The sequence below is a fragment of the Vanessa atalanta genome, chromosome 22 (genome assembly GCF_905147765.1).
Source record: "Vanessa atalanta chromosome 22, ilVanAtal1.2, whole genome shotgun sequence".
NCBI lineage: Eukaryota > Metazoa > Arthropoda > Insecta > Lepidoptera > Nymphalidae > Vanessa > Vanessa atalanta.
In genome coordinates, this window is record NC_061892.1 from 891,483 (window position 1) to 913,552 (window position 22,070).

General features: G+C 33.0%; 1 protein-coding gene across 1 annotated transcript in view; it reads right to left on the reverse strand.

Annotated features, from left to right (window-relative positions):
- Positions 1-5,439: 5,439 nt before the first annotated feature.
- The window catches only part of LOC125072797 (nose resistant to fluoxetine protein 6-like), a 39,750-nt gene continuing 23,119 nt past the window's right edge, over positions 5,440-22,070 (reverse strand). The window contains exons 7-13 of the mRNA XM_047683493.1: positions 16,483-16,649; positions 15,352-15,537; positions 10,373-10,552; positions 9,396-9,546; positions 8,160-8,340; positions 6,521-6,663; positions 5,440-5,637 (exon numbers count right to left, since the gene is read on the reverse strand). Of these exons, the coding sequence (XP_047539449.1) occupies positions 5,440-5,637; positions 6,521-6,663; positions 8,160-8,340; positions 9,396-9,546; positions 10,373-10,552; positions 15,352-15,537; positions 16,483-16,649 (1,206 nt within the window). The remainder of the gene's footprint in view (positions 5,638-6,520; positions 6,664-8,159; positions 8,341-9,395; positions 9,547-10,372; positions 10,553-15,351; positions 15,538-16,482; positions 16,650-22,070) is intronic.

Genomic DNA, 22,070 nt, shown 5'->3' on the forward strand with positions numbered 1-22,070 from the left:
TAGAATCTCTGAGACCTATCAGCGTTAAATTGTCTTGTTGCGAATCGTCGTTCAAATAAGTGTATTTAAGAAGTGTCCATATTTTTATTAGTTGTAAATTTAACTGATAATGTATTGTCGTTGAATATTATAATGACTGTTATTAGCGTATTCAAATTTTAAAAATGGTCCAGTATTTAGAACGCGTACATTTTAACCGATGATTTCGGGTTTAAACCCAGGCATGAAAATTCAATGGTGCTTACCATTGAATTTTCATGTGCTTAATTAGTGTTTATAATTCATCTCGTGCTCGGTGGTGAAGGAAAACATCGTGAGGAAACCTGCATGCTCCAAACCTTCTCCTCAGAGGGAGCGGAGGCCTTAGCCCAGCAGTGGAAAATTTACAGACCAATAGTATTGTTTATGTATTTTATACGTAACCCGTAGTGAGTACGAACGGGCAGTTAGATATGTTCCAAATCAGACGATCTCTCTCTCCAAAGATATATAAAGTATCGATGATAATGTTTGTCGAGACAATTATAATTTATTTGAAGAGCTTGCACACGAAAATAAAACTAGTTTCGTACTACTACCAAATCAAAAAGGTACAGATTCCAATATCACTAAAAAAATGCAGGCGGGTAATCCTTCTAAGAAAATTTTGTTGAATTTTAGTTTAAATTTGAATTTCTTTCTTGCGTTGGTAATGTGTCTGTACTTAATCCAAATTGACTTTATCTGTGATGAAATGTTAAGAATACATTTTTAAAGTTCTTAAAGTTTTAAAGGTTCTTATGGAAATAATATTCAAGCAAAATGAGCAAAAAATAAGTTTCAGAAAACTTAAGAGTGTTTAACCCGTATTAACGTAGTTTTCTAAAAGCAAAATATTCTGTAAGCCAAATATTTACCAGTGGCTTAAATGTTCTTATGGGCGAGTCGCTATTCATTAAATTTTTGGTCACATTGAAAAAATCCTTATGCTCACAGTATATCGTGCAACACATTCAAGAATCCGGTTTAGTAATTATAATCAAGTTTTCAAGTGTTATCTCTTCTAAAAGATAAAGCTCGTTTTTCTTTTTAAAATCGAATATATTCAATCATGATACTTTATTTATTCGTTTGCGGCAGTGTAATGATTTCGGACAAACAAAACTGGTTTAAGGAATAATTCTCCTTTTTGGACTGTTTTTGTATCGTTTTGTTGGGTATAAAGTGAATCGTAATACGGAGTGACTTGTCTCAGCTTATTTTTAAAAACATGACGTCAGCATTGCTGTCGTCACGAATGTCAGGGTTTGAATTTCTATCCATCTTCGAAGGTATGAAATTAAGCGCAGGAAATATTCTTCTTTGAATTATTTCAAGCTGAGGAGGTCCGATCGCTTCGACGGCTCGAACAATCGACCTCTCGATACCGTCGGGCGTTCAGCCTTTTATGACAAAAATGTGTGGAGAACTATTCACTTAATATAAGACCTATTTATGGAAATAAAAATGTATCAGACTAATATAAAATCTTAGAATTCACTAAATATTATTAATTTAATAATCAAACAGTTTTCAGATATCTATCAGATACGACAATGTAACCTTAAATAGTTAAGTATATACACAATAATGGTAGTTAAATTCGCTGGTAATGGCCACTTCGTTTCAAAAAGCCACGTGTTTCGAAAACGACTGACATAAAAATTTAGCAAATACAATACAATAAACGAATTAAAATTAAAAAAAAAATGTGTTTACCTATTAGAAAAAATATGGATTCGATTCCGAGAAGTCGGTTGATGAATTTTGCTCAATGCTACGAGTCATGGCCAATCTCCGGGCTTAGCAGTACTTCCATAAACAATCAATTGATTTTATGATTAACTTTTCGTTTGCCGCATTTTGATTTTGGTTTTCGTTTAAATATCGAATGGACCCTGAGGGTGAGAATTATAAAAAAAGAATTTAGAACACGAAAATATGATCTCTTCAAAAATATATTACATTAAATTTGATGTCGATAACAGGGGATATTGTTTTGATTTATATTTTAATTAAATAAGTGAAAATCGGTGGTGTTGTCAAGATACATCAAACAGTCATAAGAGCCAATTATTCGTTCCACTCAATAAGACGTTTTGCTTTGATGACTCTAAGTATTTGACTGGATTTGGGTTGTTTATTTTTATCAGTGGTCTAATAAATTTGAATTAATGTATTTATAATAAAATGCTTACAGCTAATTGATATTGATGGCAGACTGGCAAATGGGAGACCTGATGATAAGTGGTCACCAACGCTCTTTTGCACTGGAAAAAATATTGACTATCCCTTCCTAAATACCAATCCTAGCAATTAAGATGTTATGTCCCTTGTGGCTGATGTTACACTAGCTCACTGTTTGGTAAGTTGATGGTACTCAGACGGGCTCACACAGAACCTCACCACCAAGTAAAACTATTTACTACTATCGTGCTATTAATATCAGTGTGTTTGCATACTTATAAAACTTGGCAGTTTACAATGTTCTAATCCACTATTTTTACGCTTTTTTATTGTAACTACAATGAACTTGACTCCTGGTTTCTCGGTAACCAAAGCCCCAAATTATACGTAGTCTCAAGTAAAACTATCTTGTACAGATTGTGTGCTAATTCTGTTTGCTTTTGTTTGTGTTTGAAATTAAAAAATGTTACAAAAGACTTTCTCGGGGATGTTGATGTTTTTATAATTTCGAATTAGGAACGTGAAAATAATTACTTGGTGGTAGGGCTTTGTGCAAGCCCGTCTGGGTAGGTACCACCCACTCATCAGATATTCTACTGCCAAATAACAGTACACTGTATTGTGTGTTCCGGTTAGAAGGGTGAGTGAGCTAGTGTAATCACAGGCACAAGGGACATAACATCTTAGTTCCCAAGGTTGGTGGGCGCATAGGTGATGTAAGGAATGGTTAATATTTCTTACAGCGCCTTTGTCTATGGGCGGTGGTGACCACTTACCATCAGGTGGCCCATATGCTCGTCCACCAAACAATGCCATAAAAAAAAAAATTGGTTTTCTTGCTTAAAAAATTTAAATATTTAAAAATAGAACAGACAGATGTGTGCTATCCTGGTACGCGCAATTTAGCAAAAAACTTTCTTGGACAAGTAAAGAATTATTAATTTAAAAACGTCAGAGCCATATATTATTTGTTTTACTACTTACTAACGTTAATTTTGCGTTACGGTTTTCAATTAAATTTGAAATCAATTTGACTGTAAAATATACATGAAATTCGATTTAATACGCTCAATAATGCCGCTGAACCTAGTCCTATTCTTATTTCAGTGTCCACATCCACATCTTCAATGTCTTAGAAGCATAATCCGATATAATATAATTCGGTTCATAGCACGGTGGATCTCTTAGACTGTAACAGTAGTCGATCGACGTCTGTGTTTGGATTGGTAGTGGAATAAATATAAATTTGATTACTGCCCTCATGCTTTGTCCTGAAATATATATTATAAAACTTAAATTAAAAATGTTGGTATCAAGAATAAATATTTGTAAAGTAGGTATCTATAGCCTATTCATTGAGACTATTCCGATGAGCTCAACAACGATATTTCTGCTGTAAGTTGGCGAGGAATCAACAAGATTCATGATGCTATAGAATAAGCTAGAGTTACCATACAATTGTCAGAAAATCGAAGTATTTGAAGCAGGTGAACATATTTTCTTTAATATAAACTAAAAAAAACTCTCAGTCGAGTCACCTTTCAAAGATTAAAAACTAAATAAATATCAGTTTTATCTTTGGCAGCTACGATGCCACAGCTAGACATGCGAGTAGGTACGCACGTTCAACTTAAAAAAGTCGTATCGTACTTTTATATTAAACGTTAAAGTTTAATATAAAAGTACGTTATCAATCACTGTTCACTGAAGCGTGGATCCTGTTGTGAAAATTCAAATAAGTTCCGTGAACTTGAAATTAATATTTATGCTTTGTTTATCGTTTGAGATACAATTTACAAAAAATTGTATCTTAAACGATAAACTGAGCTATGAGCGATGTATTTGTGTATGTTTTATTTGTTCAATATAACCTTAATTTTTGCTTATACTATTCAAAAAAATTGATTATTGAAACATTTATATTAATTGAAATAAATTACGCCTGCCTTTATTTTAGAGCAAAAAGGTAAATATTGTATTTTACCATTAATTTATAGCAGGCCATTTAAAACAACATTTATAATTATTTAAAGATGGAATTACCAGCAAGCTTTTAAATTATTTAAAAAAATAAATTCGCTTTCCACATCTGTCTCTTTAATTGCTAACTACATCTCAATTACACGTTGGATTTTGATATGTCATTTAACATTATTTAGATAATTTTGATTAGTTTTTAGTAAATCATACTATTTATTACAATTAAAATATTTTTATAATGTATGTATTCTACTGACATACTCTGTAATTAAAATGGCTAAAAAGAGTAACTACTGAGTTTCTTGCGGGTTCTTTTTGGTTTTTAAACCTTTATTTTATTAGTAATCAAGTATAAATTATTATTAATAACTATTTTTTTATTCGAAAAAACCATCGGCATATTCCCAAAAACAATGCAGTCAAAAGTACACGGACCAATGCGGTGTGATACACCGTTACTGGTCTTGGCTTTACGATATATAATAAGGGTCTATGTAAACGATTTATTTTGCAAGACAAAAATAAAAAGAATAAATCATATATTTTTATGCCGAGTAAATAAAATATGTCGTATTTCCGGAAGAATAACTCATCAAATTTCCATCACAGTCGAATGAATAGTTTAGAAACGACAGCAGAAATTCACTTATATTTTGTAATAGCGCCTGTAGAAAATGTAATAGCTATATACGATAACATGTATTCTAGCTAATATATAATTGAAGGCTCTATCGTATGGGTATAAAAAATGCTTATTTGTACGGTGCAAATATCTTATCTATTTAAGATGACCCACTTGCTTGTCTGTGCCTAAATAAAAACTGATGTATTATTTAAAAAAAAATAGTCGTGAGGACACCGAGTGGGGACGAAGTTGATTTCGCTTTATATTATGTATTAAATAAATAATTTATCAATTACATAAATATAGAAATAATAATTCAAATTAAATTCAGGCAAGAACTATTGAATTTTGATGTACTTGATTTTGGTTAATAATTTATATCGTACTCGACAGTTCTAGAAAAATCGTAATGAAACATGATGACAGATACAGACAGACAGATATATAATACCTTAAGATTATATTATTTTTCAAATCCAAAAATGATTTCTACCAATAATAATAATTGCACCCGTTTTCATTACAGTGATGTTAAATTTCATAATGATATTTAATTGTGAATTGAAAATAAAAAATAAATCAGGTACAAAAATTTTATTACAAAATATACAAATCTATAATACTAAGTCTTATATATGAGTCGATACCGTCGAAACCGATACATTAGAGATTCCAGGTTTAACTTTCGCGTTCGCTTCGCGTTCCTTCGTCTGTCGCTTAGGTCCGAATAGAATTTTCTGGAGCTGGCAGGCTGGTGCTTCCACGAAGAGATGAAGCGGCAGAGATAGAATGTACGTTGTGCATACAATCCCAGCGAATAGCATTATCTGGTAAAACAAACACCAATTAAATCCTGTAGCAGTCTCATCTTAATTCAACCCAATCCCTTTTTGAAACTCAAACATGATAATAAAATATAATTTATTAAATTCAAGCCTTGATAAATCGGTAACAAGCAGAAAGCGAGTCATGAAATAATTTAAAGCCTTCTTTTTAATTATTATGGTAAGTTATCGCCCAAAATTTAATTGGTAAAATAATAAAATGTATGTTTTCATGTGAGTATCCTAAAAAATCATAATATGAAGTTTACATCCAAGAAAGATCTTTTTTTTTTAATTTGACCGAATTCTTATATGAACCCATTTTAAAGTCTCTCGAGTAAAAGACTGATACTATTTTCGATGTACAAGGCGTTATGCTAAAATGAGGTTTCTTTCAAAATATTATACAAGTTAAGGTCCTGCTATATGGATATCACTTATACGACTAGGTTCAATCTACTTAAAGCTGTTAAAATTGGGCGATTTTTTATTTAAATTGATATATTCAACGCTCCTCTATTTAATCTGGTAGTTTCTCAAATCGGAATTCAAATGAAGGCTTAATCTCGTTAGCATCGGAATCTTGAATTAAAAAATAAACTCTAAAAAGTCAATCCTAATTCAAGTATCCCGTATTCATTACATTAGTAGTAGTTAACTTGCTTTACATTACAAATTTTATTCTAAAAGGTATAATTCTTAGCATTATTTAATACATAACTTTGTGCGAGAAAAGATTTCATGGAAACTTTTAATGTATCCTAAGATTATTCAAAGTATGAAGGTTATCATTTCATCCTCCATTCCTCCATTAATTCTGAGCACAGCAACTGAAGTGTGCAAAATTGTAAAACTAAAATAAATAGGTATTAAAAAGAATACAAACAGCGGTGTAGTCTGTAGCATAAAAGGATCTTCTCAGCTGACCACCATAGGTCCTTAGTACAGTCGCATGTAACAGCATAGCGCAGTACGATATCCTACCAAGCGGCTGCAATGGGCCCCATTCTACTGCTCCAACGTAGATTCCTGAAAAATTAAAAGAAACCTTTGAATGATTCCTTACGAGGAATCTATTACGTTTTGAGGTCCTAAGAGTTCGATTCCCTTTAGAAGAATGTCAGTTTGTGTAATAACCTAACAAGTACCAATTTAAATTAAATGAGATTCTACTTTTAAAAAATCATATACAGGTTCAATTTGTTACAAAAATTTCTAACAAACTAGTTTCGTTATTCATTTTTAATGTGTACAACGCTCTGCATCGTAATTTAGCTAGCACTTGGTTTATCAAGCAGGCCTCTCATACCAAACCGTTTGAATTCCGCATACCCAGCACGTTCCGATCATTTCAAAGGCATATTGTTATATTTGGTGTTAAGTATTCAGCGTCATCAATAGCTTGAATATTATTACGTAAATGCCTACACAACAGGGATAGCAACATCTTATCGGTGATTATGGATCTGCCAGCGCGATGTTAAGCTGAAGCGTAAACGCAAATCTTCACGTTTTTATTTTTATCCAGGTTTCTTTTGTAATCCCCTTATCTCTCGCAAGCGAATCAAACGTTTGTGTTTAAATTTCAAGACGTGTTTTCGGAGGTAAGCCACGTAAGGTAATACTAGAAAGGTGGAACTAAAAGGGATTTAGAAAAACCAATTTTAATGCTTCGATAAATACGAAAAATCTTAGAGAGGTTTTCTTAAAATTTTCACTGAATTTTTTACTTTACTTTTTAATACTTTCGAATGGAATTTCGCGAAACATTCTATGAAGGAAATTATCGGATTCGAAATTGTAAATTCTTGTAACATTTTTTTAAATCGAATCCTCGATTATATAAACGCTATTTTTATAATCGATATTATTATTTTCTCTCGTACTTATTTCTTGAAAATATTACATGTCGTTTTATTACCGATAAATATAATTACTAAATTGAATATTATACTTTTACTTCAGCAATGGTCGTTAGCTAGTTCTTTATAACGGAATTAAAGAAAGAAAAATATATTTGCCAACTATGAACAACGAGAACGATAAAATTAATATTCAAATTGTGTATTGCTTATACAGAGAACCGAAACACTTTTGTGATTACACCAGTTCTCTACACATAAACTATAGACAAATATAATGAGGTCCAAAAATTTATCGTTTATAATTAAAATACGACGGCTGGCAGGAGCTGGATGCGAGTTGCCGAAGAAAGACCACAGTGGCGTGCATTTGTAGAGGCCTATGTCCAGCAGTGGACGAATGCGGGCTGATATGTGTGTGTGTGTAATTAAAATATACTTTAATGAAATAGCTGCTTACGAAGATTCTTGAACTGGCCGTATTCAAAATTATATTAAATATAAGAAGAAGACCAGAACCTTAGTAGTTACATACACTATTCCATAAATAAAACGACAAAAATCCTGACTAAAATCTCAACAAATAACTCCACACTTTTAAGCATTTATACAAATTTTAAATCACAATGATGATGAAAATTATTAAACAAGTAATAGACTTACTGTTACATTTATAGAAATTGCCAATGATGAAAACGCACATGGCAAGGGCAAAGAAGTTTTGATTCAAACTGTTGAATACTGCAGATTCGAAGGCGGAAGCTTCTCGGTGGTGCAGGTCCCAACCCATGAGCACTGTTCCCGCGGCCACGGGTATTGATATCAGAAAAAGAATCTTTAAAAGCTGTAACAATTCATGTCAAATTTATTCATACATAAGTTTTACAGACCAAAATATACTCTGAAGAAATAAAAAATGGTTTTACATATTGAAATTAATTATCTTTTGACTTAAAATTATATTTTAGTGGATGTTTGCTGATTTGATTATATTTATCATTGGAAATGTCATCGATATCTGTAACAATCATTTTCCGAAAAACATCGCCTAATGCTATCGCTCATTTTTAGTATATTTTTGACGAATTGGCAATTTTGGAACGATTACATTTTTTCACGAAGTCAATATCTACGGATAGCGGTGACCATACACCATCAGCAGATCCATTTGCTCGACCAAAAACTAAATTTTCCATGTCTTTAATACATTTATACACAGAACTGAAGGAAAACATTCCGAGGAAACTTCAATTGGTTAAAATTTAATTTCAACACGTTTATCATCTAATCCATAATAAGAACTGTTTGAAGCTCGAAGCAATTTCCTTGAAATGCACTCTCTTTAGGAGGATTTTTCCCAGTAGTAGGATATAAACAGGCTGTTACTTTTTTACAGTTGGACATCATATAGTTTACGTATGAATCAACACTACCATCATTACTTCAATCGGTTATAAATATCCCTTTATTGCTAAAGCATAACAAATTGACAAATGTTCTCGTTTATTTAAGATAACTTAAAAAAGGCATATATATATATATATATATATATATATATATATTAAGTCTGTTTCGGCTAGTCTCTAGAAAGGCTGGACAGATGGCAGGTGATGTAATAAGGCTACTAATAGTAGTAATTTAGGCTACATTTATTTGAGAATTATATACAAAAATTCAGTTAAATTCTAACGCGCACCAAGTCGCAGGCACAGCTAGTGAATGATTACAATTTACAGCAGAAGTAATTCATTTATAGAGTTAATACTATACGCATGTAACTTTTGACCTTATTAAAGCGTACAAATTTAATTCCTTGCCTACTAACTAATAGAGTTATGTCCAAAAAGTAATCTACTTAAATGAAACGTAAAACCTTGAATTATATCAATAAATACGTACCCAAGATTCACCTAAATCCCATTTCTTGGTTTGTGCTTTATGATAAAACCAGGCGGTGAGAACGCCTAGATGGTAGCCGGCCCAATTTCCTTGCGCCGACACGTAGGCATGGTAAAAAGTTTCGTTGTAACCGAAAATGTCCCTTATCGACCTTAAAATAAGATAAATATTCCTTCAAACTCGTTCCCAAGTACATAAAACAGGTTATTTCCTTGAGAAAAGCAAGGTACAATTTGTTTTAGTAAATTGAAGTGGAATTGAATATCTACTAAATTTGAAAATGATTTCATGTTTGTTTTTACTAAATTTGTTTGTAAAACTTTTAGTATATTTGCTTTACGTGTGAAATTATTTTTATGCGCCAAGCATTTCGTTATGAATTTAAGTATTTCGGCTTTGCGAGACATTGATAAAAAAATTGCGGTTCTCCTCATATATTTTGTTTAGTTCAGTTAATCGTTGATTTCTCATTTTGTCATCATTGATTTGTCATTCGAAAAAAGTCAGCATTTTGGAACTAATCATTGTTTAAAAATCTTTTTTGGTATAGTAGATCTTATAACATTTGGAAGTGTATCTTGAATTTACTCCTATGATTGAAAATTATCTAAAGATCATTTAAGAATTGTAATTTTTACAATTTCTCAATTATCTACCGCCAGCAGTACTCAGTATAGTTGCATTCCGGTTTGAAGGGTGAGTGAGCCAGTGTAACTACAGGCACCAGGAAAATAATATCTTAGTTCCCAAGGTTGGTTGCGCATTGACGATGTTAGCAATGGTTAATATTTGTCTCAGCACCAATGTCTATGGGCGATGGTGACCAATTACCATCAGGTGCCCATTTGCTCGTCCAACCATAATCATAAAAAAAATCATAATTTTGGATTGAGAACTCTGAAGCTGATATATTCATGTTGATACACTTCAAGAAAACAAAACTCAGTACTGATAAATAAATGCTTAAAATTACTCACTCTGGAAATAGACTGACTCTAATTGGTAGTAGATTCATGAAATAACTTTGCAAAAATGGAATAATCAGACTGATGACCATCACACTTGATAGCACAGGGACTCCTGATTTCGGCCATCTCCAGATTATCAATAAAATTATCAAGGTCACGAAGAACAGCTGCGTATCCGTTCCTAGATACCTATAAAAAGAAATTCAAAATCAATAGTGTAAGGTATTTTAGCCTACCTTCCTAACCCTAAATTGGACTGTATGACGTAAGATTTTAAGCCAGGTTAAGTTAGTATTTATAGAAGAGTTTATTGTAAAATTAGTAAAGCTTAGCACAGCATCTGCACTAAAGTCCGTATCGAAATTAAAGTCAAATTAATAATACAAGAATTTCAAACAATTTTTGTAAATAATAATTGCTTATTTTTTTTGCAATTTGAACAGTTTTAGATAAAAAGTGGAATCTGACGTTGAACATATAAATATAACGCAGTACGTTCACTTCTCATCTCACTTTGCGAAAACAAGTTAATTGTGTAATAGCTTAACTCAATTTCTTAGTACATTATTATTCTTAACCAATAAAATAAAAGGTACAAACAGCGTATCGATTATTCATCTTCGAGACAGTATACGCAGCATTACACGCCATAAATATTTAACGTGTCTGAGATGTAATACTCTCAAATGCTCCCATAAATTGTCACTATTGCATTAAACAGCGCTAAATAAGGTACTATATAGCAAGAAAATGTCTAGACACGTGATTATCAAAGGAAGTCAGACAGTTTAACACGATTAGGGATGCGTAAATCACAGCAGCGTGTAATGATACATAACCGTCATGTCCACAGTTATACTTGCGTGGGATTAGACTTGTATTCTTGTATCTATGGTTGTTTTTAATTTGAAAATCAATATGTAAGTGTAATGTTTGATGTTCTATATTGAAAAATGGAATTTGATTCGTTTTCGTTAACTAGAAAACAGTCTTTACAAATAATTTTATCGAGGGTCTTCTGAAAGGAGAAATTTTGAACTTTATTGCCCCCTGCCTCGCTCTTCCGACACGTTCAAGTTTCCTGACGATTTTTACAGCCAATATATTATAAAATCAATGGTGCTTCTCCGTGTTCGAACTCGCAATCATCAAGCAATTGTGCCATCTCGGCTGTTCGGTTAATTCAGAAGTAAGATAATATACCGAATGATCCCCTTCTTGTTACTCGGACTAGCCGTCTTCACTCAAACTGAATTTTAGCTACCTTTTATTCCATCCCTCTTAATCCGATCGAACGGCAATCCGATACGATGACGTTGGCACCCTTGTTTTTATTAAATTCTACTTAGAGGGTCGTCACGGTTTGAAATCTTGAAGGTACATGTTTTACTCCTTTAGGATCAATTTCATCGATCTAATTTTTTGTACTATACGCATTAATGATACTAGACAAATATATCACTGTATGTTCAAAGCAATAATATTATATATTATTATCATCGTAAAGTTGTAACTTCTGTAAAGACTATGTCAATTCTACTCTGTAAAATTGACGTCAAATCTCACTCGTGATCTGTTGAAAATCGAATTACGGCGATAGACTATTTTGATGGACGTATAATGCTTTAACTATTATATTCATTTTCGAATGCGACTTTCTGACATTAACGATCGAGTCTGCGGAGAGAGTCGAGTTTATTTTTACAGAATAATACCGACTACTTTCTTAGCACGTTTTTGTTATTTTCTTTTTTTTTTAATTATTTTTCTTTTTGTTATGTTTTCAGCGCAGTCTACGTTCTATTATGTATATGACATGTATATTACAGTGTAACACTATCAAATTATAATATTTTGACAGAAACATTTAAAAACATCGTCAAACCCTGTGATTTATTCGCACTTAAGTTACTTACTTACTTAAGCTACTAGACGAATGATTTTACCAGCTGATGATATAAGGCGTTAGAACGCATAACAAGATACCATAGCATAATAAATAATAAAATTATCCGCCTGTAAATGTCTCAACGCTATGCATAGAACTCTCCTCCTCTACAAAGGGTATTTGTATTCCACCAGGCTGTTCCAATAAGGGTTGAAAGATATGTTGCAGATTTTTGTCAGATATATGCCGTTTTTTCTTCCATGGAGGAGTGTCACATTCACCAAAGATTAGATTAACTATAAATAAAAATTGAACTCCTGAAAGTTTAAATAAACTCTTTGACCGGGTTTGAATTTGCAATCATCGCTTAAGATTCACGTTTTCTAGCCACTTATATACATTGATTATGCCGTGGAATGTATAAGAACGTTGCTCAGGCTAGCAGTGTTCTTTATATCGAAATGCTTTAATATACGGGAGCCGCGCGTAATTGCAACCAATGAAACCCTTTTTTAATTACATTTTACTTGAAATCTAGTCTTTTTATTTGGAGTTATTTTCATTGGTTGGTAAAACAAAAATGAAATTAGCCTTCATTAGACCCGAGCACTAATTGAATGTGTACTTCTTGAAGTCCGAGAATCTAAATTGAATTTAAGTGCAAGTAGTAATTAGGACTCAATATGTTGTAACTCTTAATACAATTAAAATAAAGTTGGGTTTACTGCGAAATTAATCACAGTCAACAGTAGGACAACCTACTTAAATCTGAGGGATTCGGTTGGTAAAAAAAAATCTAAATTTTTTTTTGTGTTGCTTACTATTAATAGTGTTTTTTTTTTGCATTAGCAGCCCGTAAATGTCCCACTGCTGGGATAAAGGCCTCCTCTCCCTTTGAGGAGAAGGTTTGGAGCATATTCCACCACGCTGCTCCAATGCGGGTTGGCGGAATACACATGTGGCAGAATTTCGTTGAAATTAGACACATGCAGGTTTCCTCACGATGTTTTCCTTCACCGCCGAGCACGAGATGAATTATAAACACAAATTAAGCACATGAAATTTCAGTGGTGCCTGCCTGGGTTTGAACCCGAAATCATCGGTTAAGATGCACGCGTTCTAACCACTGGGCTATCTCGGCTTTTTATCTCGGGTTTTTTAATTCTACATAAATATCATTGCTTTTTTGTTCAGTCGAGATTGGAGACAAACTTCTGTTATTTCATTTTTTATGTAAATTTTTTTTTTATGTTTTTCGTGTCTTTCCTTGCCTGTGTATTTTTATTACCAGACAGTATCACAATTTAAATTGGTTTAATTTGTTCTGCTTTTTTTTATTGTAAACATTCCATGGGTTCTAGTAAAATGGTTTGCGGGCCGCTCAGCGAGGAAAAAAGTTTCAGAATCGAACCTTCACTCCCCACCAGCTTTAAAGTAATTGGAAATCCATAGGAATATAAGTAATTCCTTAAAATGTAAAAAATAAATGGTTATTAATATATATCTCATTTAAATAATCCATTGTTATACCTACATAGGTTCCCAGGCATCAAATATTTATCTACCGATCAAAATTACCTAGTATTGTTTAAGGGAGTCAAATCTATTTTAATTTATAGTCCATTAAAAATAGCATGGAGTATTTAAATCTAAGCTTAGGTAGTAGCAAATCAACGGGTTAACATTTTACGATCTGACGCAACACTGGGATTTAAATTTAGATTTAAAGATTGATTGTCACTTCCATTTATAAAATAAAAAACATTTTTTATCTGTGGAGTTACAGTATACATGAAACTAAAATAAGTTTGTTTCGAAAGGCAGCATCAAAACCTTTATTGAATATATGGTGTATGATTGCACTGATTTTGAAAAAGGACGTTTTTCCAAAATAAATATAGCTGGATTATTAATTGTACTTTTCTTTTTTAGCTAAAGTCGCGTCGAGATATTTGCTTTATTAATCCCGAATGAGTATTTAAAGTGTTTAATTTGTATCTGTAGTTGTATTTCCTATATACATTAGACCGCAATGGAGCGCAAGACCGCAGAGGAAGCCTTTGCCCAGTTATAAGAAAGACTGTTATCTTGTATTGTTCAAGTCATGTTACTTAGATTTAATATTTAAGATATTCGTAATATCAGATGTCCTCTTGTACGTTATGTCTTAATGAATTTCTGGCACAAGGTTTATTTGTCGCGATGTGTATCACTTATGTTGGTCTCTTGTCAATTTGCGCAATCCGTCTTGCGTTGCTATAGTATTTGTTTGTCTAATAAGAGTTGTGTACTTCGTGGCACGTTATTTGATTAATGTGCCCTGTCCTCGAACTTTTACTTTGCAGATTTATACCATCAAATCCTTGTTAGAAAATAATAATAAATAATGTACCGACAAGATTATACAAATGACTTAAAAACTTGTGGTGGTGGTGGTGGTAAAACTAGTTGACTTCAGGATATATTATATAAATATATATTGGACAACATCACATACAATACTTTGATCCCAATGTAAGTAGCTAAAGCACTTGTGTTATGGAAAATTAGAAGTAACGACGGTACCACAAACACCCAAACCCAAGACAACATAGGAAACTAATGAACTTTTTCTACATCGACTCGGCCGGGAATTGAACCCGGGACCTCGGATTGGCAGAGTGGACCCATGAAAACCGGTGTACACACTACTCGACCACGGAGGTCGTCATATATATAACTGTATTTAACTGATATAAAATTTTATTTCAAATTTTGGAAATGATTAAGTACTGAGTTTCTTGTCGGTTGTTCTTGGCAAGAAAGAACTACGTTTAGAAACGGTGGTAGCTTTACTTTTAGTTCTGTAAAATGTATATAAATCTTGCAAAAACCTACTCGAATAAAGTATATTTTGATTTTGATTGAACTCTGATCCCTTTTGTGTTTTTAGGATAATCGTATTGTTATCACTATTCACCATCTTTTCATGTCCTTAATTTCTATGTATAAAGGAAAGCAGTTTTGAATAAAATAGATTTAGTTTATACCTTTTCTTTTTTCTTGTTTCTTTATTTATTATTTGTTTAATATAATTTTAAATAGAAGATTATACACTTACCAAGCTTGTGGTAGACATAGGTGTTCAAACGGGAATAGATTAGGCATTAATATCACCAACTGCCACCAGTTACTCCTACACATCTCTCGTTCACGACCGACCACAGCATCCCACATCGGTCCAGAACCTAAATGTGGTACCCAGGTCATCGCTAGACCCATCACAACCAAAACAGCCGGCATTAATCTGAAAAAAAGTTTTTCGTTTCTCTTATGATAAATTGTAATTATTTTCTCGAGTATCTTCTTATGATGAGTTGTAATTTTTTTTTTTTTTTTTTAATTGCAATACCTGTGATTCGAGAACTTTTAAGTTAGATCAAATTAGTGATATTTGATTGCATTATATATTCGTCAAAAGCAATACATTAATGTAGAGCTACTTCATCTATTCCTCTGAATATTACATAATAATGGACATCCTATTGAATATTGATAAGCCTCGTAAATAAGGAATGTGACGTGACTTTAAATTCAATATGCTTAATTTCAAACGCAGTTGGTACTAAAATCACTTTTCACTAAATCGTGACGACATTTTGTCGTCGAACGATAAAGATTCGTGACTTTAGTAGCACCGTTATTAAAGACGCTCTTAATAGTACGTGTAGAATAAAATAATGACTTAACGATACAAATTTCTTTACGACAAATGAAGATGAAATGGTAGGAAGATGAACTGTTTTAACTAGAAATTGTTTGGTCGTAAGTTAAATAGATATAAGTAGATAAAATACTATTTGACAACTCGGTATTTTGAAGAATGATCCGTCATTTTATAAAAATAGAATTAATTCTGACCACTGACAAGTATCAGCTTATAATTTTTACTCAAAGCACGCTATATCTCCACAAGGATCACACTATGATTATGACATTTGTTTATAATTTCATGCCATTCTGTGTATGCTTAACGTATGATGTGTGAAATATCGTAACTGCTATAAACTGGTTTGACTAAATCAAGGTCAATGGTCAAAAGCAGGTAAATTTTGTAAAATTTTACTATTTCTTATCAAGTTGTATACATTTAATTATTTGTATGATTACAAAAATATTTTACAAAGAAAATGTCGTCAAGATTAAGTAAAAACCTAGATATACATGCAAATTGTAAGTTTATTGACCTTACCTAAACCAACGATTAACAATAGCCATCGGCACAGTTTTCAATGTGAACTGGTGGGTTTCAGCGTAGACCAGCATCTTGTAGGCCATGAGGAAACCCCCCATAACGAAGAAAATCTGAACGATGATGCGTGCATTGAAGAGCAAGGACTTGAAGAAATCGTCGTAAGACTGCAAAATATAATACATTTAGATTAAATTTATAAATAATAACATTTAAAGTCTTCTGAAATGGGTTTCATTATAATTTTGATTTATCTCTCCGTTGCCAATTAATTGCCTTTAAGTGATTAAATGTGAGTTGGTAAATGCGCGATGAGTTGCGCAAAACTTTCCGCTTCAGGTAATCCGTGCAAACGAGGAAATGGTGTTCTATTATTGTATTACACATCGATACTGTAAAAAGTAAGTCATGTTTGCTTACGCATGAACTATAAATCTAGTTTACAGATTGTTTATGTACTTTCATTAGGTCACAATATTGAAAGACGAAGTTCAGAGCTTATTTCGCCACGCGGCTCCAGTGCGACTTGGCGGATACATATGTGGCAGATTATTATCACAAACTTATGTAAATTCTTGAATAGATGGTGGTAGGGTTTCTAAGGTCGCCTGGGTAGGTAACACCAACTGATCAGGTATTCTACTGGCAAACAGCCATAATTAGTATTTTTATCCGGTTTGACGGGTTAGTGAGCTTGTGTAACGGCAGTTACACATAACATTATAGTCACCAGTTTAGTGGCAAATTGGTGATGTAAGGATGGTTACTATTTCTTAAAGCGCTACTGTTAATGTACGGTGGAGACCACTTACCATTATAAGTCTTGTTTGCCTATGTATGTTATAATTTACATTTTACATTACATTACATTAACAGCTTGTAAATTTCCCACTGCTGGGCTAAGGCCTCCTCTCCCTTTGAGGAGAAGGTTTGGAGCATATTCCACCACGCTGCTCCAATGCGGGTTGGTGGAATACACATGTGGCAGAATTTCGTTGAAATTAGACACATGCAGGTTTTCTCACGATGTTTTCCTTCTTCGCCGAGCACGAGATGAATTATAAACACAAATTAAGCACATCAAAATTCAGTGGTGCTTGCCTGGGCTTGAACCCGCAATCATCGGTTAAGATGCACGCGTTCTAATCACTGAGCCATCTCGGCTCCGATTTTATAATATCAAATAAAAAATAATTTGAAACCTTCACTTAAAATTCAGGTGTTCTAGCAACTGGGAGATGTCGTCACAGGTAGGTTAGATAATATTATTATTCACGGATAATATTTGGTCTGCTCGAACCTATTTTCAGAAAAGGGTTTCCATTTAATAGGGGGGATAATATGCAAATCGTTATCCATTATATAAAGCAATATCATAGTTCCATTAAGTCCTATCTCGTCCTAATGACATTCCAAAAATAAAATTTGATGTTTATGAAGTAAATGAATATTCTTGCGGAATATTTGCAAGTATAAGTGGTATGTTCAGCGTTAAACTTGAAAGCGTATGTCGATAGTTCTAGAAGTCAGATCGGCAACTTTCACATCGTTATCTGGCTCGTATTCCAACCCTAATTCATTCAGCAGTTTTGTTTTAGAGGCGCAAACACATACACATAAATGATTTTAAAATAAGTTGTGCAGACTGGTAAATTGGTGGCCTGATGCGGTTAGCGTGTATAGACTTTTTTTTAATGACATAGGTTCGTGGATTAGCAAGTGATCACAAGCTTCCATAGACAATGGCGCTGTGAAATATTAAGCATTCCTTACACCGCCAATACGCCACCAACTTTGGGAACTAAGATGATATGTTCCATGTGCTTGTAGTTACACTGGCTCACTCACCCTTCAAACCGGAATGCAACAATAGTAAGTACTGCTACTTGGCGGCAGAAATCTGATGAATGGGTAGTACCTACCCAGACGGGTTTGCACAAAGCCGCCAACCATCAAGGATAGGTCTTTGTGCTTCAAGTATTACACCATTCATCTTATCTCATTACATGACCAAACGACTACAAACCATTTCTTTCGTCTTATGCTGACTGACTGACTGACTACCACATCAGTTGTATTTGACTATTACCTGAGCTTTACAACATTCCAGGAGAGTACCTACACAAAATAATAAAAACTATTTTTATTTTTGGCATTATTATGAAAAAACATAAGATGTCAAAAGTAAAATTCATCATTAAACTTGCATATTGCGTGGCTACCATCCGTTAATTGTACATTGAAAAAAATCTAGTAAGTACATTTGCCAGCAGTTCTGTGTTTAATTAGTTCTTGGTTAATATTTAATAAAATATACAAGTCAATTACCGATGAAACAGCCTAGAAAAATCAAATTGATATCATACAAATCGCTGTATTAACTTAATTTAATAATAATGGCAACATTATTAGGAACAACGCGTCAATATAACCAATAATTTTATAATTTCTTTAAAATATGAATTTCTGTATTCAATACCAAACAAGGTCGAGAGAAGGGTTACTTTAAAACAAACGTATTTGTATCATTTCAAAAGGTTAGAATGTTAATTTATTTACTTAAGCCATTGTTGTACAATAAAATAAATATATTAAAAATACGCATCCATGAGGCTTCATTAATGTGAATAAAGACCGAAAAGAAAACTTATGAAGACGTCCTTTGTTGGAATTCATCAAATATTCGACAGAACGGCGCATAAATAGAACAAAAGCTGTCAAGTGTACTATAAAATCTAGATTTATACTTAGACACACGCACACACATACGACACTCATTGCGAGAAAAAAACGAACCTTTTGGAATGCCACATGTTTTAAACGGATTTCTTATTTACACACATGCGACAGAAATAAATTGTATATATTAACAGGCTGTAAATATCCTTCTGCTGGGCTAAGGCCTCCTATCCCTTTGAGGAGAAGGTTTGGAGAATATTTCACCACGCTGCTCCAATGCGGGTTGGTGGAATACACATGTGGCAGAATTTCGTTCAAATTAGACACATGCAGGTTTCCTCACGATGTTTTCCTTCACCATCGAGCACGAGATGAATTATAAACACAAATTAAGCACGTGAAAATTCAGTAGTACTTGCCTCGGTTTGAACCCGAAATCATCGGTTAAGATGCACGCGTTCAAACCACTGACATCTCGGCTCGGCTCGGTAATAAATTGTATACACGACACAAAAAAAAAAAATATTAGACGTTTTATGTTATATAAAATCACACTGGATTTTTTTTTTTTTATTTATGATTTCGGTAGGCAGACGACCAAAGGGCCACCTGATGTTAAGTGGTTACCACCGCCCATAGACAATGGCGTTGAAAGAAATATTAACCATTCCTTACATCACGAATGCGGCATCAACCTTGGGAACTAAGATGTTACGTCCTTTGTGCCTGTAGTTACACTGGCTCACTCACCCTTCAAACCGGAACACAACAATACTGAGTACTGCTTTTTGGCGGTAGAATATCTGATGAGTGGGTGGTACCTTCCCATACTGGCTTTCACAAAGCCCTACCACCAAGTAAAACCTTTTAAAATCCTTTTAAAAAAACACTTTAAAAATTCCCAGACAATAATGTCGCATGTGTGTAGGAGAATCTATTATTATGAATACCTCAGCATTCTACGACAGACGTCCCCCAACGCTGACAGACGCCAGTTTTTATTAGATCATAAACGACCCTCTAGGTTATCCGTTGAATACATCTATTGAATAAATAAAAGAAAAAAAAAGTGTAATAACAATTACTTTTATAAATATGGCGTCTGTTACTCTTGATAGTACTCTCATTTGATTTAAAATAGTTAAAGCATATTATAATTTAACACGTTGATTATTATTTTAAAATACGTACATAAAAATAAATGTGGACTTAGTATTTGTTGATTTCTAGATAGGATATATATAAATGTAATTGTACTTTATTGACATGCTCTGTATTAGAATGGTGTATTAAATGAATCGACAAAAAGTATTATATCAACGTTCTCGTATCACGTCGCAAAGCCGAGTTATTTTCCTTCCTTTTCTTCAGTCCTTTTTTCAAGATGGCGGCGAACGCACATCGGAAATCAATTTCAAATTAAGCTATTCTATACCCCTCCTATAACATACCCAAAAATCATCTCGGTTCGTTTTTCTTCAAATGTCTATAACTACTGAACTGTAATATCATGTCAAACTAAACACTTTGGTATTCTTCGTTAAGATCGTCTGATGTTCTTCTAATAGCAAATATTTTATAGAAAAAAATATATTATCTATCTATAAATTTTATAAAAAATCTTTCACTGTACAAGCTGTACAATTATGGAATGCATTGCCTCTGTCTATTAAACAAGCAAAAAATCTGTCAATTTGTAAAAAGCTTGTGAAAGACCATTTCCTGGCATTGTCTTATGGTGACAATACTTTTGATATTTGATATAGCATTTTGAATGTATGTATGTAAGTATCTATGTATCTATGTATGTATGTATGTATGTATGTAAGTATGTAAGTAAGTATATATTTATATATTTTTGTATGTATATTATATGATAATTATTATTTAATATACATTAAACATTATAACATGTGACACCACCCTTCTCTGAAATCATGACTGTGTTTCTAAGCCCATAAGGTTGTCTGGTAGAAATCGCTACCTAGCGATAAGACCGCCTTATTGTGCATCTACTTTTATTTTGTATATATTTTATTTTTATTGTTAAATTACTGTGTTACTGTGGTGTACAATAAAGTATATTATTATTATTATTATCTATTAATGTTTACTCTAACACCAGTCCGTGTTACAACAATACAAATAATTAGATTGAATTTGATTACATTCAATATATACGTCTATTGACAGTTTAATTTTACATTTTGGCTTATAATTTATAGTATCGAGCAAGTAATTTCGGATACAATTTCGAAAATTTGCTCTTCGAAACTTATAATACTGACTACGGGAAAATTATCGTACCATTCAAGCCTTGTAGCGCTTCATCAATTTAATTACGCACTCGGTTTTGAATTTAGGAGCTAAAAGTATCATAGAAGCTTCATTTGAAACGTCCGTAATATCAATAATATTATAATGATTAAAGTTTACATTTTTTTTTTAAACTGGACATCGATAAGCAGGCACGACCACCAGCCATAGACATTGTCACTGGAATAAACATTAACCTCGCCACCGCGGCCCCAATGTCGGAACTGAGATATCTCTTTCGCCTTTTACACAGGCTCACTCACCCTTCAAAACACAGCAATACTAAGCAATGCTATTAAGCAATAGAAATTTTTGATTAGTGGGTGGTAAGTACGCAGAGGTGCTTCCAAAACACTCACAAAATATTTACTTCAACTGCCCCTATTTATTTAGCTTACATCTTACATAGCTGCAGATAATGAGGTTTTACGTGTGTCTCTGGTCGGGCTCGGTCCCTTAGTAGTGTTTTTTTTTTGTATCAATACATTCTCAGTAGCAGGATGACTTCAGAAGTTGAGGAATATCAAAATCTTGCTTCGTGAGAAGCGTAACTGCTCGATCACTTATCCATTCGTTTCGAAATGCCTTTCACA